The 19,016-nt window shown below is 40.6% G+C and overlaps 2 protein-coding genes across 2 annotated transcripts; one reads left to right on the top strand and one right to left on the bottom strand.

The window, feature by feature from the left end:
• The first annotated feature begins 1,270 nt into the window (after window positions 1-1,270).
• On the top strand, window positions 1,271-7,257 carry LOC311488585 (X-ray repair cross-complementing protein 5-like). The gene is made up of 21 exons (XM_084545381.1): window positions 1,271-1,375; window positions 1,743-1,856; window positions 1,953-2,136; window positions 2,260-2,308; window positions 2,432-2,554; window positions 2,806-2,985; window positions 3,148-3,262; window positions 3,428-3,566; window positions 3,642-3,754; window positions 3,846-3,908; window positions 3,982-4,119; window positions 4,219-4,309; window positions 4,733-4,863; window positions 5,053-5,249; window positions 5,441-5,531; window positions 5,635-5,704; window positions 5,852-5,961; window positions 6,170-6,266; window positions 6,448-6,515; window positions 6,595-6,669; window positions 6,846-7,257. The coding sequence occupies exons 1-21, from the start codon at window positions 1,361-1,363 to the stop codon at window positions 6,858-6,860; spliced, it is 2,178 nt and encodes a 725-aa protein (XP_084401507.1). The 5' UTR covers window positions 1,271-1,360; the 3' UTR covers window positions 6,861-7,257.
• Window positions 7,258-7,361: 104 nt separating this feature from the next.
• LOC311488584 (collagen alpha-2(VI) chain-like) lies at window positions 7,362-19,016 on the bottom strand. The gene is made up of 27 exons (XM_084545380.1): window positions 18,522-19,016; window positions 16,490-17,100; window positions 16,383-16,403; window positions 16,205-16,270; window positions 16,060-16,113; window positions 15,926-15,970; window positions 15,807-15,833; window positions 15,703-15,729; window positions 15,551-15,595; window positions 15,409-15,462; window positions 15,116-15,178; window positions 13,112-13,174; window positions 12,958-13,011; window positions 12,831-12,866; window positions 12,685-12,747; window positions 12,129-12,191; window positions 11,763-11,825; window positions 11,590-11,652; window positions 11,454-11,504; window positions 11,271-11,369; window positions 10,251-10,313; window positions 10,123-10,158; window positions 9,990-10,035; window positions 9,755-9,907; window positions 8,759-9,214; window positions 8,631-8,669; window positions 7,362-8,555 (listed from the first exon to the last, which is right to left on the bottom strand). Exons 1-27 carry the CDS (start codon window positions 18,670-18,672, stop codon window positions 7,954-7,956), a joined length of 3,114 nt encoding a protein of 1,037 aa, XP_084401506.1. The 5' UTR covers window positions 18,673-19,016; the 3' UTR covers window positions 7,362-7,953.

Genomic DNA, 19,016 nt, shown 5'->3' with positions numbered 1-19,016 from the left:
TAAGCCAGCATGGTGCATATTGGTGCAGATAGCTGTTTGGGGTTTAGGCGCTTTGAAATCTGACTATTGGCACCCCAGTGTTATGTTGTAATGCTCCATATGCACACGATAAACATTACATCACAGGAACTGTAGCAATGTTTAAAATATAATAATTTAAATTAAGATAGATATACTATATAAGCACATTATCGTACAAAGGGTAATAAACTGCTTGAGTGGGAAGGTGTTTTAAGATATATAGTTATTGCTCCTTTGGTCTTTTTCAGAGGTTTAAGGAATTTCATTTTATTTATTTATTTATTTATTTATTTATTTTCAGAAAATATGGTTTAGCATTTTAGTTGAGTTTGATGACCATGAGAGAATTTTTAATGTTTACTTAGATCTTTTCTTTGAGAAATGTAGAGAACATGACTTTTTTTATTAAACCTTTTAAAACTGTGAATCAGAATTTTTTTAAATTAATATATGAGTCTATATTACGGAAGCGTATTGCTGCCACACTTTAGAAAAAAAAGGCTCAATATTATGTAATTACGTGAAAGTTTCTTGTTATAACAATATATTTTTCACGTTTTAACAAGATAAGTATCACGTTATTACATGAAATTATCATGTTATTTCATGAAATTATCACGTTATTTCATGATAATGATATTTTCACGTTATAACGTGAACATTATCATGAAATAACGTGATCATTTCCTGTAATAACGTGAAAATATCATATCTTGAAATAACATGATATTATCACGTTATAACGTGAAAATATCATTATCATGAAATAACGTGATAATTTCATGTAATAACGTGATACTTATCTTGTTAAAACGTGAAAAATATATTCTTATAACAAGAAACTTTCACGTGATTACGTAATAGTAAGCCTTTTTTGTGTGTGTGTGGCAGCAATACGCTTCCGTACTATATAATTGATATGTCACATATATTTTTTTTTAATGTATAAATGTATGAATTCCATTAATTTATCTATGAGTATTTTTCTTTTATTTATGAAATCTTATTTACAACCACAGTCGGAAATAGCTGATTTGCCCATCACCGCGCTCTGCGCTTGAGGGCGTTTGACCTACATCTTATTTTTGCGTTTTATAAGACTTTCTTATCAAGTTTAGTTCCACGAATATATTATCGAAATGTGATACAAGCCCAGCATGTTTCCTTTAACAGATGCATCGTAAGTTACGGTAAACGATAATAAAAGATGTGTTCGTGTAAAGCTGTCTGATATTTCGCTGTAAACAGGAACCTTCTTCATGTTCCTGCCGTTTCCTTCCGGAGCCATAACAGAGTGACACACTAGCTTGGAGGGAAGATAGAAGATAGAAGATAGAAGATGGCAGGCTCCAAAGTAAGTGGTTTTCTCTTAAAATTTTAAACAAACAGATGACACGTATGCACGGCGTCGATAGAAACGTTAGGTATCGTTTTAAATTAGCAGTTTCCAAACGTCAGAAACAAATTGTTCTCTTTCACTGAGCTTCAGACGTTTGACGTCAGCTACATGTTGAGACATGTTGAGACCAGTCAATGATTGAGACTGAGGAAAACACGCCCCCATTCACTCCAGCATAATCTAGTTCTAACACAAGAGCAAATGGCTTTAAAATTATTTTAAAAATGTAAAACGTGCTTGTTTCTGTGCTCAAAGCATATAACTTCTGCATTGTCGACCAGATCAGGCTCAATGAATGAAACCCTCCAATGTTTGTGTTCAGTCAGCGCAGGTACTGTGCATGGATGTGGGTTTCTCCATGTCCAACTCTGCACCGGGTGAAGAGTCTCCCTTTGAGCTTGCCAAAAAAGTCGTCCAGAAGTTTGTAATGCGGCAGGTACATTTTCAGATTTCTTGAAAATAAGATACAAAGAGAAGCTACTCTTATGAGAAGTCCCTGCCATCTTCACACATGTCTTTTCTATTTGGTCAGGTTTTCGCAGAGACTAAAGATGAGTTGGCTCTAGTTCTGTTTGGCACAGACGCCACCAAAAACCCCCTGGACCGGGACGGCCAGTACCAGAACATCACGGTACATCGCCACCTCATGACATCTGACTTTGAGCTCCTGGAGGAGATAGAAAATCAGATCCATCCAGAGGGTCAGCAGGCGGATTGTATCCTTTCTGAGTTAAACATTAATAACACAACGCAATACTTTAGTTGAACTCTTGTGCTCTTTTGCTTCTAAACTAAGTTTACAAATAGAAATCACAAGCTCCTTAACAAGACTTTAACAGGGCTGGATGCCCTTGTAGTCTGCATGGATGTTCTTCAGACAGAGACTCGGTAAGAATCTGCCTCTATCTCATGAGTCATTCTCTGTTCCCTCAAAAGCAAAAATCTTAAACATGTGCACGTGTATATACGTTTTACTTGTGCTCAAGGGCTTTCTCAATTGTACTTTTCAAGGGGAAAGAAGTTTGATCGTCTCAACATCGCCCTCCTGACTGATCTCAGCAAACAGGCCAACCCAGACGAGCTGGATGTTATTATTGAAAACCTGAAACGAGCTGACATCACCTTGCAGTTCTTGTACGGTTCAAACATACTCACAATGTGATGTTTTGGTTATTTCTTAATGTGAAACAGTTTCAAAATCAGGATATTTGTGAGAGATTGTTTTTGTCCTGATAATTGATATTTCTCTCTTTATGCATATCCCCAAACAAACCCACTTTTACCTTTCACCCAACACTTACAGTTAACTTGTGGAAAATCTGCTTAGAGACTCTGGTACCCTCCTGTCAAACCATTGCTTTAACTCAAAACTTTTTATTTTTTAGTTTTCCTTTCCCTGTGGAGGAAGATGAGGAAGGTCAAGGAGATGCAGACAGAAGAGGCCCTAGTCATCCGGGCCCAGGAAAAGGACTGTCCAGGGAACAGAAGGACAGTCTGGACATGGTGAAGCATGTCATGCTTAGCCTGGATGAGGAGGACGGCCTTGATCAAATTTACACCTTCAGGTTGGAGTTTATTTTATTTATTTTTTTCCTCATACAGTTATTTTTATCTTGTCTCATTTGTTTCAGCTTCGTTGCTGGTGACTGCATGCTGCAGCTACTAGACGTAGCTTGTGCTTGTACTGGGTGGTGTCATGTGACTTGTGTGCCTTCATCCCATTGTAGGAATGCAATCGAGCAGCTGTGTATGTTCAAGTGTATTGAGAGGAGACCCATGGCCTGGCCCTGTCAGCTGACCATTGGCAGCTCTCTCTCCATCCGTATTGTTGGCTACAAAGCAGTACGTTAACTAATTATTACTGACACGTCTGCTGTTCAGAATGTAGTTGTGTTGTTTTAAAGTAACTACATTAGTGATTCATTGTTCCTTTTAATGGTTAAATAATAATTGTCACATAAAGCTCTGCAAGTGACGACAAGATATAATATTTACCATGTCCACCAGGTGACTGAAGAGAGACTCAAGAAAACCTGGTCGACAGTTGACGCACAAACCTGCCAGAAAGAAGACGTGAAGAGAGAAACCGTCCACTGCCTGGACGATGACAACGAGACAGAGGTGCCGAAGGATGAAATCATTCAAGGTGAAATCAGCAACGACTGAACTCAGACTTTAAGGTCCACTTGTAGTTTAAATCTAATTTCTTTTCTCTTCACAGGTTTTCGTTACGGAAGCGACATTGTTCCTTTCTCCAAAGTTGATCAAGACCAGATGAAATACAAGCATGACGGGAAGTGCTTTGCTGTGCTAGGCTTCACCAAACAGGACATGGTATTCCATCTCTGTGCTGAGCCAGGCATCCAAGTTAAATTATGTAAATGTTGCAAAACCTTCAACCCCTGTGCTCTCATTTTTTCTGCAGATACGTCGGCATCAGTTCATGGGAACGCAGGTTGTGAAGATATTTGCCCCCAAGGATGATGAGGTGAGAATGGAGAAAGCTGGTTTGTTGCTGGTGACTGCATGCTGACACTGACCCGTTTTTTCTGTCTGAGCAGCACGCAGGAGTGGCACTGTCGGCTCTAATCCGAGCGCTGGATGAGCTCAAAATGGTAGCCATTGTACGTTACGCCTACGATCGCCGTAGCAACCCTCAAGTGGGAGCAGCTTTCCCCTGTTCCAGGCAGGACTATGAGGTGAAATAATGGACATAAACATGCAGTGTTTCCAAATACGGTGTATTTATTGAATCAGTATGTGAAACGGTGAAACAATCCCTCTCTCACACTCCGCAGTGTCTGTTGTACGTCCAGCTGCCCTTCATGGAGGATCTCAGACAGTTTACATTTCCTTCACTTGAAAACAACAAAAAGTTCACTCCCTCAGGTACTGTTTCTGTATGTGTCATGTTTATTCAGAGCTCTGATGTGAGTTATCAGCTTCCACAGTCATAATGTGTCGTTCTGCTTGCAGATGCATGCTGTAAACTTTGAGGTGAACTCAGAAATTTTCCACTGTCGGAACATTTTGAAAATAGGGCTTTCTGTTGAATTCTGAAATCACACCAGTCTGCACAGTGTGGGTCAAACTTCCAGGAGAAGTGTTGGTGGACTTTACCTTTGGCACAGATTCAGGACGACTCGTCTGAATCTTTTGGCAACTCCATAGTTGGAAGATATTGACTTTTCTTTCTGTTTGTTGTGCACCGCTGACACTGTAGATCCATGATAGAAGAAAACTAAGCCCAAAGACTTCAAGATCGGGTTGAGTGAACTTGAGTGAACTCTTGGTGTTCTTTCATTCCTCTAGACACACAGCTGTCTGCTGTCGACTCGCTCATCGACTCTATGATGCTGGTAGAAGAAGATGAGAATGGAGAAGAAAAGGACTTGTTAAAGGCCCACCACATTCCCAACCCTTCCTTCCAGAGGCACTTCCAGGTACTGCTGTCAAGTTTGTATTTAGACGAACAGTGTTATTTCTGAGAAGTGGCATAATTTTAGGACAAGATGTGGGATGTCATTTTCAGATTAGATGAAAAATCTCATCATTTGTCATCACGTCCGGCCAGAGCATGACAGCTATCAACTGTTTATATTCAACCACAACTGTTTCCAACCTCTCTTTAGTGTCTGCATCATCGGGCGGTGAACCCCGGCACCCCTCTTCCCCCCATGGAGGCATGGGTGAAGGCTGCTCTTGATCGCCCCGAGGTCATTGAAGAACGCTGCCGAGCTCCACTCGAGGAGATGAAGAGGAAATTTCCTCTCACCGAAGTGGAGAAGAAAAAGAAGCTGAAAACTAGTGCTCAGATTTTTGGCAAAGAGTAAGTTCAGTTGCATGTCAGCTCTTTGAACACCACAGTCAAGGTTCAAACTTTATTTAAAAAAACAGTAATATCTATGTGAGACTTGTAATTCCACTTGTCTTATAATAGTCTTTCTTGTGTATCTGACACGTACCAAACTTTTAAAAAGCTATTTCCAGGTTTCTGACAAACTTCTTTGTCATTTGTAGCTCCGAGGAGCCAGATGCCAAAAAAGGAAAGGAAGACGAAGCAGAGGAGGAGTATAACCTGGCTGACATCGCTGAAGGCTCTGTTACTTCGGTGAGAACCGGGGGAGCTGGATGACATAATAATCCTGCTATTTCAAAAAAGTACACCAGCACTTGTTTTTAACATTAAAGTCTCACATTCGCTGCATAACCAGGTGGGAAGTGTGGATCCAGCCCGAGACTTCCGCCTTTTGATTAAGCAGAAGATTCTTTCATTCGGAGACAGTGAGTCTTTTTCTGTTATTTTTTTATGATGAGCTGCTTGATAAACTTCTTTTTTTCCCCCCCTGGGTGTGTTATAAACTATCATGACTCATGTTCTAATTGTGTTTATCTCTTTGTTTGGTTGTGGTGACCCCCATGTCCTTCCAGTCTGTCAGCAGCTGACTCACAGGATAGAGCAGTTGCTTGGCAACAAGAGCACACACTATTACATGAAAAGCATCACCTGTATCCAGGCTTTCAGAGAGCAGTCTGTTAAGGTAAATACACATTCATGGAAGTGCATGATGATGTGGCGGTTGCTGTTGAACCACGTTGTTTGGCTTTTGAGATTAAAAATGAGTCTGTTTTGTTTCTTGTAACTTGAACGCAGGCCAGTTATTGAGCAAGTATGTGTTTGCATGTTGATGTGAACCTTTGAAAGACTCTTATATGGAATTTGAATGTTATTTATCTTTGCTCATTCAGCTGGGGAATGCTGACCTGTACAATAGCTACCTACAGTCACTGAAGAGAAGCATCCCCAACAGAGGGCTTGAGGTCTTCTGGGACCTGCTTGTCCAAGGTAGGATAAGCCTCTTTACTCTGGGCTACAGGGTTTCTCTCTAATCATTCCTCCCTTGAGATGAAACGTCCACCTAATTTGAGTGCAAAACAAGTAAATGAATTAAATGGGAAAATGAGGCTTAAATCACAATATAAGTCAACTCTAGAGTTCAGGTTATTTTTTGGTGTTTCATGTACAGATGCTGTAACTCTGATCAGCAAGGATGAGGTCGAAGGAAGCACCATATCCAAAGACGAAGCCAGTCAGGTGAGTTTATACTTCACAAATGATTTCAAAATGATCTTTAAACGTCCTTTATGCTGACTGAAGCGTTCTTCGTCTTTAGTTTCTTGCTCCTGAGGAGAAGAAAGAGGAAGCAGCTGCACCACCGGACGAAGATACTGGAGATTTTGATGACTTGGTTAGTGTTTTGACCGACCCTACCTTTAAATATTTATCTAACAAGTTCCTAAAGCCATTTTCTGTGTATATACAGGATATGCCAGTGTTTGTGACTGATAATATGCCAGGCTTGTTAAGACCTCAGATTAAAAAACAAAATAAAGCTTGCATCTTTTTCTCTCTCTTCCTGTGCAGCTGGACATGATGTGAGGAGGAGTGTCTACAGCGCACTTTGAGAGGAATTAGAAGAATGTAATCTCTCAACCCGACCAGATCAAACCAGTTCAGCCGTCCATTGTTCTGCCTCCCACTTTGAGACCCCTGGCTCTTTGTAACTGCACACATACTGCACACAACTGCATGTGTGACTCAACTGTAGCTTACACATCCGGTACAAAAATAGCTTCCTTGAGATTTCACAAAAACTCTCCCAAGTACTCCAGGCCAAATGTTTGAGTTTGTTTTTAAAGTCGTTTTATAAGAACCTTGTTGTAATTCCACTGTAAGTTGCAGTGATGTTGGGACTTTACACAAGACAGCACTGCAATGTCCAGCAAACTGCAGATTTATTATGTTTAATCAGTAAAGCTTAATTCTTGATCAAGAATGCATGACTTGAATTATATTTTTGTATAACGAAATACTGAGGATGAAAATGAAGTAAAGCATAACGCTGTGACATCATTTGCATATAGTACAGTGCAGAGCAGAGTCATAGTAAACCAGTCTTGTGTTTTAAAGTATTATTATAGTTTATTTAAACTTGATGTATTTCCCAGTAACTTTGCACCCTTCACTTTTAACGAGATTCAAGGAAATAAGGAGTCGCACAAAAACTGCATATACCGAATAGGGACCAGTGTTTTTTGTTCAGACAAGCTGTCTGAACATCTAAATAAAATGTCTGATTACACTGTCGACCATTATGAGGGTGAGTAGTTTTCAGTCTGCCATATTTATTACAGACCACAAAGAAGAGACGCTAAATTAAATGGAAGACGACGATGGAGGCAGAGCTATAAAGACACTGAAATTTCTGAATTTGCTTTCAGACTCCCAGAACAAACTTCAAAAATGCTTTGCAAATCAACAAGAAGCTCACATTTGCTGCCCTGATAAAGGCTGTCTTGTGTGACTCATCATTTTCTTGAATCACTGCAAAAGAGGTGAATGCAAAGTTAATGCCACCACAGCCGCTATAATGGGAAATCCACCAGGTTAAAGTTAACTGGAATTATCCTTTAAAATGCTAGATTAACAACGGTAGCACCAGTATGACGCTCACATGAGCACCTGTCTCTTTTTAACACACCCACTGGATGAAACGGTCAAAGAAACGTGGCCGTAATGCATCAGAGAATGTTGGTCCTCTGAAGATGGCGTCACGGTCACCCATAGCCAGCTTTGTTAGGACTTCTTCATTAACGTCACTTCCTGTGGCAATCACAGTGGAGACGACCTGTTCCCGGCGCATGGCACTGACCGCCTCCTCTAGATGGGTGGTGTCAGTGACACCATCTGTGATGAAAACAAATGAAACTTCTGCATTGCGTCTCGTCTGGCGTTCATTTCCATTACGCAGGATGTTGTTGATGGTGTTGATGATGGCAGGCCCCACACTTGAGGAAGAATCCAGATACTGCAAGCTCGATATACCGGCATTTATGACGGCAGAGTCATGTGTGAGAGGGAAGGCCACGACATTCTCGCCCTCCTTGCCAAACTCAATCAGTGCCAGGCGGGCTCGTCTTCGATCAGACTTGTTCCTGGCCAGCACCAGTCTGTCAGCCACCCTCTGCACAAATTCACGGGCATAGCGGAAGTTCTCCTCTCCGAGGCGCTCTGAACCATCTACTAGAAATACCAAATCCACTGGCCGCTCGACGCAAAGAGCTACATCAGGTTCTGTAAAGAAAGAAATCAGTTACTGAGTTTTACTTCATTCCAACACTAAACCAATAAACATACTAAACAACATACCAGTTTTGCAGGGGAGATCAGGACACTTTATTATTGGATCTGGGAGCGTTAAAACAGATAGACATAGGTCAAACAAGTGCCAGAAGGACCAGCGTATGATCCTGATGGGGATGCTGGTGCAGGCTTACCTGGACAGAGCACAGTTTCCATCTTTACTATGAAGTCCTCAGCCACCAAGTCACTGTAACGCTTCATCTCTGTGATGCGGTTCTTATTGTTGCATGCTATGGACACCAGGGTCTCTGGATCATGTTTCATATCAAACATATCGCCAACCCCGATGGCATTCACCACCACCGCGGGGTCGTCACAAAGGTACCTGAGATGATTGTCGTCGTCACGAGGGTCAAAGCGACCGTCTGTGACCACGACGACAGATACTCTGGCTCGGGCTCTCTTGCTGTCTCTGATGAGGTTATCGTAGGCAAACTTGAGAGCTGAGGGTGTGAAGGTGCCTCCGGCAATCCACTGTAGTTTCTTCACTGCTGTTTTAAAGGCAGACATGGAGTTTATGTTGGCGTCGTCAAGACGAATAGCCTCAAAGGTCCCGTTGTGACTGAACTGTACGACTCCAACTCTTGTACCTAAAAGATACAGATACATCAGCTCAGTCTGTTTTAAATGAAAATCTTACTCTATATTTTTAATTGTCAACAAACTGAACATATATCCTAACTATGTAAATAAATCTTTCAAAAACCATCATAAATATGCAAATATACAATGTTTTGGGTTCTCAGTTCGTCAAGAGGAATTATTTTTTTAATATACTTTAAATGTTCTCTAAGAGGCGCTATTTAGCAATAAATAAAGCAAAAACATCTGATATTTTGCCATGGTTCACAGTTAAAATGGCAGCTGACAGTCTAAATATAATATTGTTTACACTTTTGATGGCTAAAAATATGCAGCACTGACAATCTGTATTCAGTTTTTACTGACTCACAGTATTACTGATGACTTAAAGCTGAACATAAAGTCTTGTCCACATATTTTGGCCTTTAACTGTTATATTCAATAGGTGGTAGATAGAGTGAATCACTCCTTGGAATTGGTTTATCTTTCTTTCTTTCTGTTGTATGATTTATTGGGACATCTGCTCTATGTTTTTTGCTCAACTGTACCGGTTGTTGAATTAGGGTCGCTGGCCATATTTCCCAGCTTGTTGATGGTGTTGATAACAAAGTTCTTCTCCAGGGTGAAGTTAGTCAGCCCAACACTCTCTGAGCTGTCGATCACAAATACAATGTCCAGAGCACCGCAATGCTTCTCACAGTCTGAGACAAAAGACAAGAAGATGATCAGCATGGTGAACAATATTAACAACAAAGCTGTGCTTGAGCATGGATGTTTGCCTACCACAACAACCACATGTCTCCCTGATGTAAGTCATCACGTCACAGTCCTGCAGTGATGTGTATGCAGGTTAGGAAAAATTTATCACGGAGGATGAAGATAATCTAAATCTGGAATGTTTTTAAAGTGTACTCACGGTGAGCCCAGGGTCGCCCGGTGGTCCTGGAGATCCCTGCACAGCACAAGGAGAAAGACATGCAACTGGATCTAAAAAATTTCCATGCGTGGTCAAGTCATTATTCTTGTGTTAGTGCTGTTGCTTACATCCGGTCCACGCTCTCCTCTGGGTCCTCTCTCTCCTGGCTCCCCTGGCTCGCCTTTTCCCCCCTAAACACAAAACATTTTTCAGTGGCAGTGACAAATTTTTTTCCTGCGACATTTCTTCTAAAGTGTTCTGCAGAGGGCCTCCACAGAATGATACAAGCCATTTTGACTTCTTTTACTATTCTCATGAACTTAGTGCCACTGAGGCAACATGAATGAGTCAACACACAGATGTTAAGTGTTGCAGACAGTCTCCTGACACCTAGAGAACTCACACCTCACTAGTCCAGCTGATGATCACTGCTATGGTGTCATTATTTGTAATGTCTAAATGAGAAACTGCACCTGGTAAAAAATACAGTGACTTTGGTGCTTTGTTCTTTGGCTTAATTCATACAGATATATGCTTAAATTCATATTCTGTACTTTCCCTGATCCCCCACTTGCCTCCGATAACGATTGCAAATACTTTGTTTCATCGGCTGAAGCTTTGACATGCTTTATCTTTAAGATTTTTATCTAAATCCCAATACAACATAAGTGGTTAAAATGTTTGTTTTGTTTTTTTTTGTGGTGAACAACAACATTTCCAGAAACAAATGTCCCAGGACAATCCATAAGGCCTGAATGTGAAGCGGTTTCTTTGGAACTGCTTTTAACTGAATACATAGTTCCACTGAAAATTAGTCACCTATCTGTTATCTCCCCAGCGATGCCTGTACTCTTATCCTGAGTACCTTGGAATTGTTTTAGGAGAGACATTGTGTTTAAGGCAAAATTTACTCAAATCTCAAACCTGAGGAAATAATGTGTGGGGCTCAGCACTCAAAGAGGTAAGTAAGAAGCTTTCGTTTTCTCATAAAACAACCTTCCGAGTTTTGGAAGCTGAACAGCATGGACAGGGTATATTTTGGGGATTATGCACATGAAGAAGTACTGCTGTTGCACCAGAACATAAACATCAGTATTTGCCTAAAAACTGCTGTCAGCCTCTACTCAAAATACTGCTATTAATCTTACAGGTTCTCCTGGTGGCCCTTTATTTCCAGGTTCTCCCTTGGCCCCACAGTCACCTCTGCCCCCTCTTGGTCCCCTCCTACCTGGGTTACCTCTCTCTCCCTGGAAACAATAGCATTACATCAGACTCAAGCAGAGAAATTTACGACGTGCAGGACTTTTCATGAGGTAAACAGAAAACCACACAGTAGGTCCCCTTGATCCAGGGTAGCTGAATCCAGATCTTCCTTTGTCCCCCTACAGAAGAAAAAAATAACATCAATCGTCAAATAATGTAGTATTTGATAATTTATTTATTCACGGATGTATCCTCAGTCCTCACCCTGGGTCCAGGTGGCCCAGAGTCTCCCCTTTGTCCTGGATCACCAGGATTTCCTACGGTGCCCTGCAGCCACAGAGTATAAAAGGTGAATCATTAGGAATCCATTCAAAACACAAGCAGACAACAAAAAGCAGATTGTGCTGATGATTATAATGATATTACAAACAACACACATCTGCTCCAGGGGCCCCTAGTTCTCCTGGCCGACCCCTCGGTCCTGGTAGTCCTTGGTCACCCTGGCAGAGAAAGTACCAAAAAACTCCTTTACTGGATATTACCTTGACTCTAGCACACACACACAAAGAATTACTCTTGCTCATGTGAATTTGGCAATTCACAATACGGGACATATCATTTTCATATAGGTTCAAAGAAATTTGTCTGTAAAATCTGTTTTAATGACTAGGTTATTTTAGGAAGGCACCTAACACATGCAGGCGTGACTTCAGTATTGGAGGTCTAGTGAACACTTATTGAGTTCTCAGGAAGCTGCAGAGTCGTCCCTCTGCCAAAATCCACCCACGTCGTGATCTTCTCACCTTAGCGCCCTTGAGTCCATCTTCCCCAGACCGACCTCTGAGTCCCTCTGGCCCTCGTTCTCCCTCGAAAATAAATTAAAGTGTCAGAATTCACACCACACCATTAATCATTGGCCAATGTATACGAAACCCAACAGGAAGTTGGAGGCAATAATTCTATTTCAGGAGAATCTCGTTGCTCCAACAAAGAATAAAGTTATACAGTACAAGGCAAGGAGGTGTTACTGGTCTTTCTCTCGAAGACGGAAACTTGGCTAAGATATTTTAAACACACAAGACTTGTCTTTCTCTCACTGTTGAAATCTCTCGTAAGGTTAACAGAATCTAGTACCATCTGTCACTGTTTCAAAATAAATTCTTTTAGATCACCAGCAACAGTTATCTTTGTTCTTCTCCACATGTATGAGTATGAGTTATATCCCAGATGTAATTGGTTGGTTTTTAAGAAGATCACCTGCTTCAATACAGCAACTAAAAACAGAAAATGGCATTTAAATTAATGAATTACAGAGTAATTAAAGAATATGATGCAACTTCCTCTAAACGTTGATCTTACTTTCTCCCCTTTTTGTCCATCAGGTCCTTGTGTGCCCTTTGGTCCAGATACTCCTCTTCTCCCCTGTTGTATTTAACAATCATTTAGAAAAGACTATGGCAGTTTCTCAAAATGATAACCCTTTTAAATTAAAGAGTTTTAAATACCAGTTCGCCTTTTGGTCCAGGTGAACCTTCGGACCCCTGCAAAAGTTGATTAATAGATATTAATCAGCTGACATTAACTTTCTTTATAAAGGATATAAGTGTAATAAAAATTAATTCCTGTCTGTACCGTAATCCCCTTTTCTCCTGGAACCCCCGGATTCCCCGGATTTCCCTTTTCACCCTAAGAAACAAGGCTTCTGGTGAGTAATTCTGTTTTTGAAGTAACTAAAAGCCTTTATTTTTGCTTGATGTTTTCTGTTGAAGTTTAATTTGAAGGTTACCTTTGGTCCAGGGTCACCTGAGGGGCCAGGGGGACCTGACCTCCCAGGGATGCCCGAGTCACCCTAAACAAACACAAACAAACCAAACCAAAAAGACATTAACTGATATTAACATTTAAAACATTAAATTTACATGGAAGACAAAAATAATTAACTGCATTGAACAATCCCTTATCCCGTAGGATCTGTGGTATTGATACGATCGAAGCCTGACATTATAATAATTAAATTGGTAATTCATCTGAGTTGTAATTGTCGATGTGCTTTGGCCACAATGTTACATAATTCCGGTTGTCACGACAAACAAGATTAACAGAATCCTCAAAGTTATTTAAGATGAATACAATGATGAAAGAATAACAAAACTGTCAACAAACCAGAGGAAACATGGCTGTGTTAGTTACATGATTAAAAAACATTAGTACAGCTAACACCATTTGTTGTATTTGTTGTATCGCTATTGTTACTTTGCTGTATTTACATGTTATTAAAGCTCATTTAACCACAGGGATACAACGTTTCACTCAGCTGGAACAGAAGGAAGTTTTCCTTTCCTGTTCATCAATGCAGCAGAATGTAGCTGCTAACATTAGCATGATAACATGCTAGCATGCTATGTTAGCATTAATTGCACTACTTAACTAGTCCCACACACTTAAATCTCAAACATTTCAAAAATGCTCTACTATTGGTTCAGTGTTCAATAAAAAAAAAAAAAAAACTTATTTATGTGACAAACTGGAAGAAAATGTGTCACTGCTTTGGAACTATTATTTCTGAAAACAAAGCTAAAACAATGCAACTGTACTATGGGTTTTTTAAGACGTTCAAACACTCAGCCGAGTGGCTTCTTCTGCCACTTTTTGGAGGTAGCTAAAGTTTCCTATTCACATCTTGGATCTGGGGTTTCTGATCATTAATTAGAGTATCAGAAGTTGTGAAAAAGTAGGTCAATCTCAACAAATTCCTCTAATTGCAACTGAGTATCCGGTTGTTAACAGACCATGTACCTGATAAAATACCTCCTCTCCCCACCAGTCATATAGAAATGAAGAAGCCACCTGGCTGAGTGGTGAAATGCTCAAGAAAACTCAAACAAGTCAAAAGACCTTTGTTTTAGTTTTGTTTTCAGATATACTATGACCAGGATGACTATGGGTCAATTAAATTGCGTTTAAGTGTGCTATATAAATAAACGTGACTTGACTTGACTTCTCATGAGTTATTTAAATTGAATGATGAAACATGTCTTCACTTTCCGATCTTTTCCCTTTCAGTTGAAACACTGTAACATACTATATATCAGGATAAACTGTACCTACTTCTACAGACTTCAGAATGAACAGCCAGAAGTCATAGTGTCTAAATGAAGCCTGTAACGTGTCTCACACAAACCGTCTGCTTCTATATAGGCCACACAGATGTGTGTCTGGGAGACATGCTGTGGCTCTGTTGAACACTGTTATTATACAGTCTGACATAGATTGCAGATTTAAAAGCTGTTGCTACTGTGGAGGCCAGCCAACAGTGAGTAAACACCTGACACTGGGGATGGGTGGTGACAAATATACTGTCCTGACAACAATAATGAAAGGGGTTGGGTAATTTCAAACTTTCTGTTGTATTATCAAAACAGAATTCTTTCCTGCAAAAAATAGTTTTCCTGGCAGATGACATTTGTTCGGCTCTGACTTCTGCTATAATACCAAGCTGCATTACATTGGAAATGCTTTACAAGGGTCTGTGATGTCCCATTATAAGTTTTCCTTCTTCCTTCCTTGCCTTTTCTAGTCATAGCGCTTTCACTGAGAAGTCATGAGTATTAGACAAGTGGGAATTATTGTCTATATATATTCAAACCCTTAGGACTGTCTCACTGGAATCCAGCCAAATTTGTGGAGATCTTTCCCTCTGGGAAGTGTTTCACTGACCAGCTCACTGAAATATCAACATTCTGCAAAAGCTGCGCTACTTGAATACTACGAATTACAAATTTATTCAGACCTTTCCTCCTTCCTCCCCCGGTAGGCCACTTTCACCAATTTCTCCAGAGTAGCCATCTGGCCCCTAGAGACAAAGATACAGCGATTGACTGAACCACAAAAACACAAATTCATGGATTCAATGTGATTCAATAAAATGATTACACTAACTGGACATATTAATAATCCTGTCATGGAAAAACATACCTAGATTTAACTAGTGTTGCAGTAGCAGCTACTCTATTTCGCATGGCAGTGCATACTAGCATGCTGAGAGTAATGTGAAAAGTAATAATATAAAAATACTAGACTCACCCTGTCACCAGGATCACCTTTGCAACCAGGAGCTCCAATTCGGCCAATTTTACCCTGAAGATTTTACAGAGGCAGTTATATCAGAGCTCATGTATACTGATCATAACAGTATCATGGTGCACATGTTAGTATAAACACTCACCTTCTGTCCGTCAGTCCCATTCCTGCCAGGTGCTCCAACCACACCCTTTGTGTTAAGACGTCAATGAGGAGATAAAAGGAGCTACAGTCTGTAAACGCCGACAATGATGGATGTCCAGCAGCCGAGTATAAAAAACAAAACAAGCTACTTACCTTCGCTCCACTAAATCCGATTTCACCCTGATGAAATAAAACAGACCCATTAATACCGACCACTGCATTAAAAAAAAAAGTAGGGATGTAAAGATTTCACTCACCTTCTCACCTTTCAAACCAGCCTCTCCCTGTGAAAAGAACAAATGAATGAGATAAAAAACTGAAACCGTAGCTAACTACATAGCACAAAAAAATCATCAACCAGCAGGTGTCATCAAACCTTTGGACCAGGTCGACCAATTGGACCTTCAATGCCAGGATCACCCTGAAATATAACAGATGTCATTCAGTAATAAATTACGATATGTTATAGAATTTTAAATGCATTATATTTAAGACATAATTTATACATACCTGTCTACCCTTTTGACCTTTTGGCCCTGTAAAGCCTCTGGTTCCCTTTGTCCCCTAAAAAAAATAGCAGCAGACATATGGACATTTCAATAAAAAAAGTTTTGGCACAAGCAAGAATAAGCACGACTGACTTTTTAATGCTCACTTTTTGACCCGGAGGCCCTTTTAGTCCTGGGTTTCCAGGGGTCTCATAGCATTTCGGTTTATAGCACTATAAAATAAAGAGAAAAAGAATATTAAATGTTGGACTACGTGAAAATATAGAAGACGAGGGAGACTTTCTAAAAGCTGTATCAACAGCCCCTCTTTAAAATCTTTGTTACCTCTAGATATGCTTGATATTTCTGCAAAAAAACAGACAGCAGACAATGAGAATCACCTCACACTTAGAATTTGAACTGAAATATAAGGCAAAAAGATTTCAGATCACCATGGCTTTTATGATACGATCAATAGTTCTAGTGCTTAGAACTGGTCTCCCGTCGACAATCTCTACAGCAATGTAGTCATCACGGTACACTTCATCAGGGGAGCTGGCTATCTCCCTCATTCCCACTTCATCGATGGCCCTGGAAGCTGCCACTGAGAAAATGTGAATGCCTTGGTCGCGGGCCTTTTCTGCCATTATCTTGATTCCCTGACATGGATTTCCTGTCACGTGGCCATCAGTGATGACCACAGAGAAGAGGACGGCCTTCGGGTCTGCGAAGTGGTGTGTCATTTCGTAAGTCATGTTTTTGAGGGCGCAGTCGATGTAGGTGCCTTTTCCCAAGTATCTGATCTTCCCGAGATTCCTGATGAAGTTCTCTTTGGATGTGAACTGGCTAAAGACGACCTGTGTCTGGGAGAAGTGCAGGCCTCCTATGGACCAGGTGATCTGGATCTGGCCATTGTACTCCTCATTAGCTAGCCTTTGGACAAAGATCTTTGTGAATTCCCTGATGCTTTCCACCAGGCTACCGGGTGGGGACTCCTGTAAGGCGATGGTCTCTGAGGTGTCGATGGTGAAGTACAGCTTTATGGGACAGTCGATTATCCCAGCTGAAGGAGAAGAACATTGTCAAAGTGTAAATAACTTTATTGCCCTAATTATTGTCTTGTACAAATGCAATGCAGCAGCAGAAGGGACATGTAGTCAAGTGTCTACTTAAGATTTTTGTACACAAACATATGAAGAGCTCATAAAATACACTGCTTCGCCAAAAAAAAAGTCGCCACCTGGATTTAACTAAGCAAATAGGTACAAGCCTGCTATTGGATAATTACTGCATGGGTGATTATCTTTCAGCTGGCAACAAGTTATTTAACCCCAACTGATGCAATGAGCAGCTTCTTATTTCTTGAGAAGGGTCAAATCTTCGGCATGCATCAAGCAGCGAAAACATCTAAGGAGATTGAAGAAACTACTGAAATTGGGTTAAGAACTGTCCAACGCATTATTAAAAACTGGAAGGAGAGTGGGGAACTATCGCATCAGGGTAAGAAGAGAGGCAGATGAAGTGATGCACCCATCATGCCTAGGGCCTACTGTACAAGCCTGTGGGGGCAGTGCTATGATGTGGGGTTGCTGCAGTTGCTCAGGTCTAGGTTCAGCAACATTATGTGCCCAAAGAATGAGGTCAGCTGACTACCTGAATATACTGAATGACCAGGTTATTTTTCTTCTCTGATGGCACGGGCATATTCCAAGATGACAATGCCAGGATTCATGGGGCTCAGATTGTGAAAGAGTGGTTCAGGGAGCATGAGACATCATTTTCACCTATGGATTGGCCACCACAGAGTCCAGACCTTAAGTGGTCAGACTCTCTCATCATCAGTACAAGATCTTGGTGAAAATTTAATTTAACACTGGATGGAAATAAATCTTGTGACATTGCAGAAGCTTATCAAAACAGTGCCACAGGGAACGTGTGCTATAATCAAAGCTAAAGGTGGCCCAACGAAATATTATAGTGTGTGACCTTTTTTTTTGGTGACTTTTTTTTTGTCCAGGCAGTGTACGATACAGTTCAAATTGACTTCAGCAACCGTGCAGAGTTGTAAAATGTTGCTTGAACATCAATATGTACATAGTAATATCTAATTATACAACATACAACAGTCACAAATTATGTGTTTCTGGCATTTTCCTGATTCCAATAAAACTTTAATACGCTTGTAACATTTTTAATGCAAGTCAAAGATAAATACCTCTAGTGTGAATATGAGTAGAGATAGGACTTTATTTATCTCTGTGGGGAAATTAAGGAGTATGAGGAGTTGAAGTATGAGGAGTATGTGGGGGGAGTATGTCCATTTTATGTTGCTCCAATGCATTTTTAAGGAAATATTACTCCAGTATATTTTTTAATTTGAATAATCCCACCATTTACTCAATATAAGCCCCTAAATTCTTATGTGGCAGATCCAAAAAATTACATTATTATAACATTTTATTTAGAAAACTAAGGATCACTCACGATCACAGCCTGCAGGTCTCGGTGTGGCCGGAGGTGGAGTTGGTCCTGGACTGTCACCTCTCCCAGGTATCGGTCTGGGTCCGCGAGGTCCCACTTGAGGGGCTGCAGCTTGGAGCAGGCACAGAAAGATGAACCCTGAAATCACTGCCATTTTTTTCCTGTGAGACAGACATGGTTGGATAGGACCATTATTGAATGCATACTTTTGACTCCCAAGCTCCCTTTAAATGCAGGAAGAAGCTGTCAAACAAGTGAGTCTTCACAGCAGGCGCCTCTACAGAGCTTAAGAATGTTTATCGTTGTTTAAACATCAGTGAATTACGTCACTGCGTGGAAAAAGACAAGCATATTTGAAAGGAAATTCTTTTTGTTGAATCCCACATGTTTAATGAGTAGTTTAGGAAGAATTTCAAAGTAACTGTACATGAGATTTGATGTGAGGAACCACTATCCTACAAGAGTTTGATAAAGTTGTTAAGAGGTCAGTGGGTGCTG

The sequence above is a fragment of the Chelon labrosus genome (assembly GCF_963514085.1).
Source record: "Chelon labrosus genome assembly, chromosome: 5".
Taxonomy (NCBI): Eukaryota; Metazoa; Chordata; class Actinopteri; order Mugiliformes; family Mugilidae; genus Chelon; species Chelon labrosus.
This window is presented reverse-complemented; position numbering and strand designations above follow the sequence as displayed.

Excerpts from the sequence above, each read along its gene's own strand:
- LOC311488585 (XM_084545381.1), top strand. Across the intron at positions 4,310-4,732 it reads CAAAAAGTTCACTCCCTCAG|ACACACAGCTGTCTGCTGTC; the intron begins GTACTGTTTCTG and ends TCATTCCTCTAG. Across the intron at positions 6,516-6,594 it reads CCAAAGACGAAGCCAGTCAG|TTTCTTGCTCCTGAGGAGAA; the intron begins GTGAGTTTATAC and ends CTTCGTCTTTAG.
- LOC311488584 (XM_084545380.1), bottom strand. The coding sequence starts at position 18,672 with ATGGCAGTGATTTCAGGGTTCATCTTTCTGTGCCTGCTCCAAGCTGCA. Across the intron at positions 12,748-12,830 it reads CTGGACCAAAAGGCGAACTG|GGGAGAAGAGGAGTATCTGG; the intron begins GTATTTAAAACT and ends TAAATACAACAG. Across the intron at positions 9,215-9,754 it reads CGACCCTAATTCAACAACCG|GTACAAGAGTTGGAGTCGTA; the intron begins GTACAGTTGAGC and ends TGTATCTTTTAG.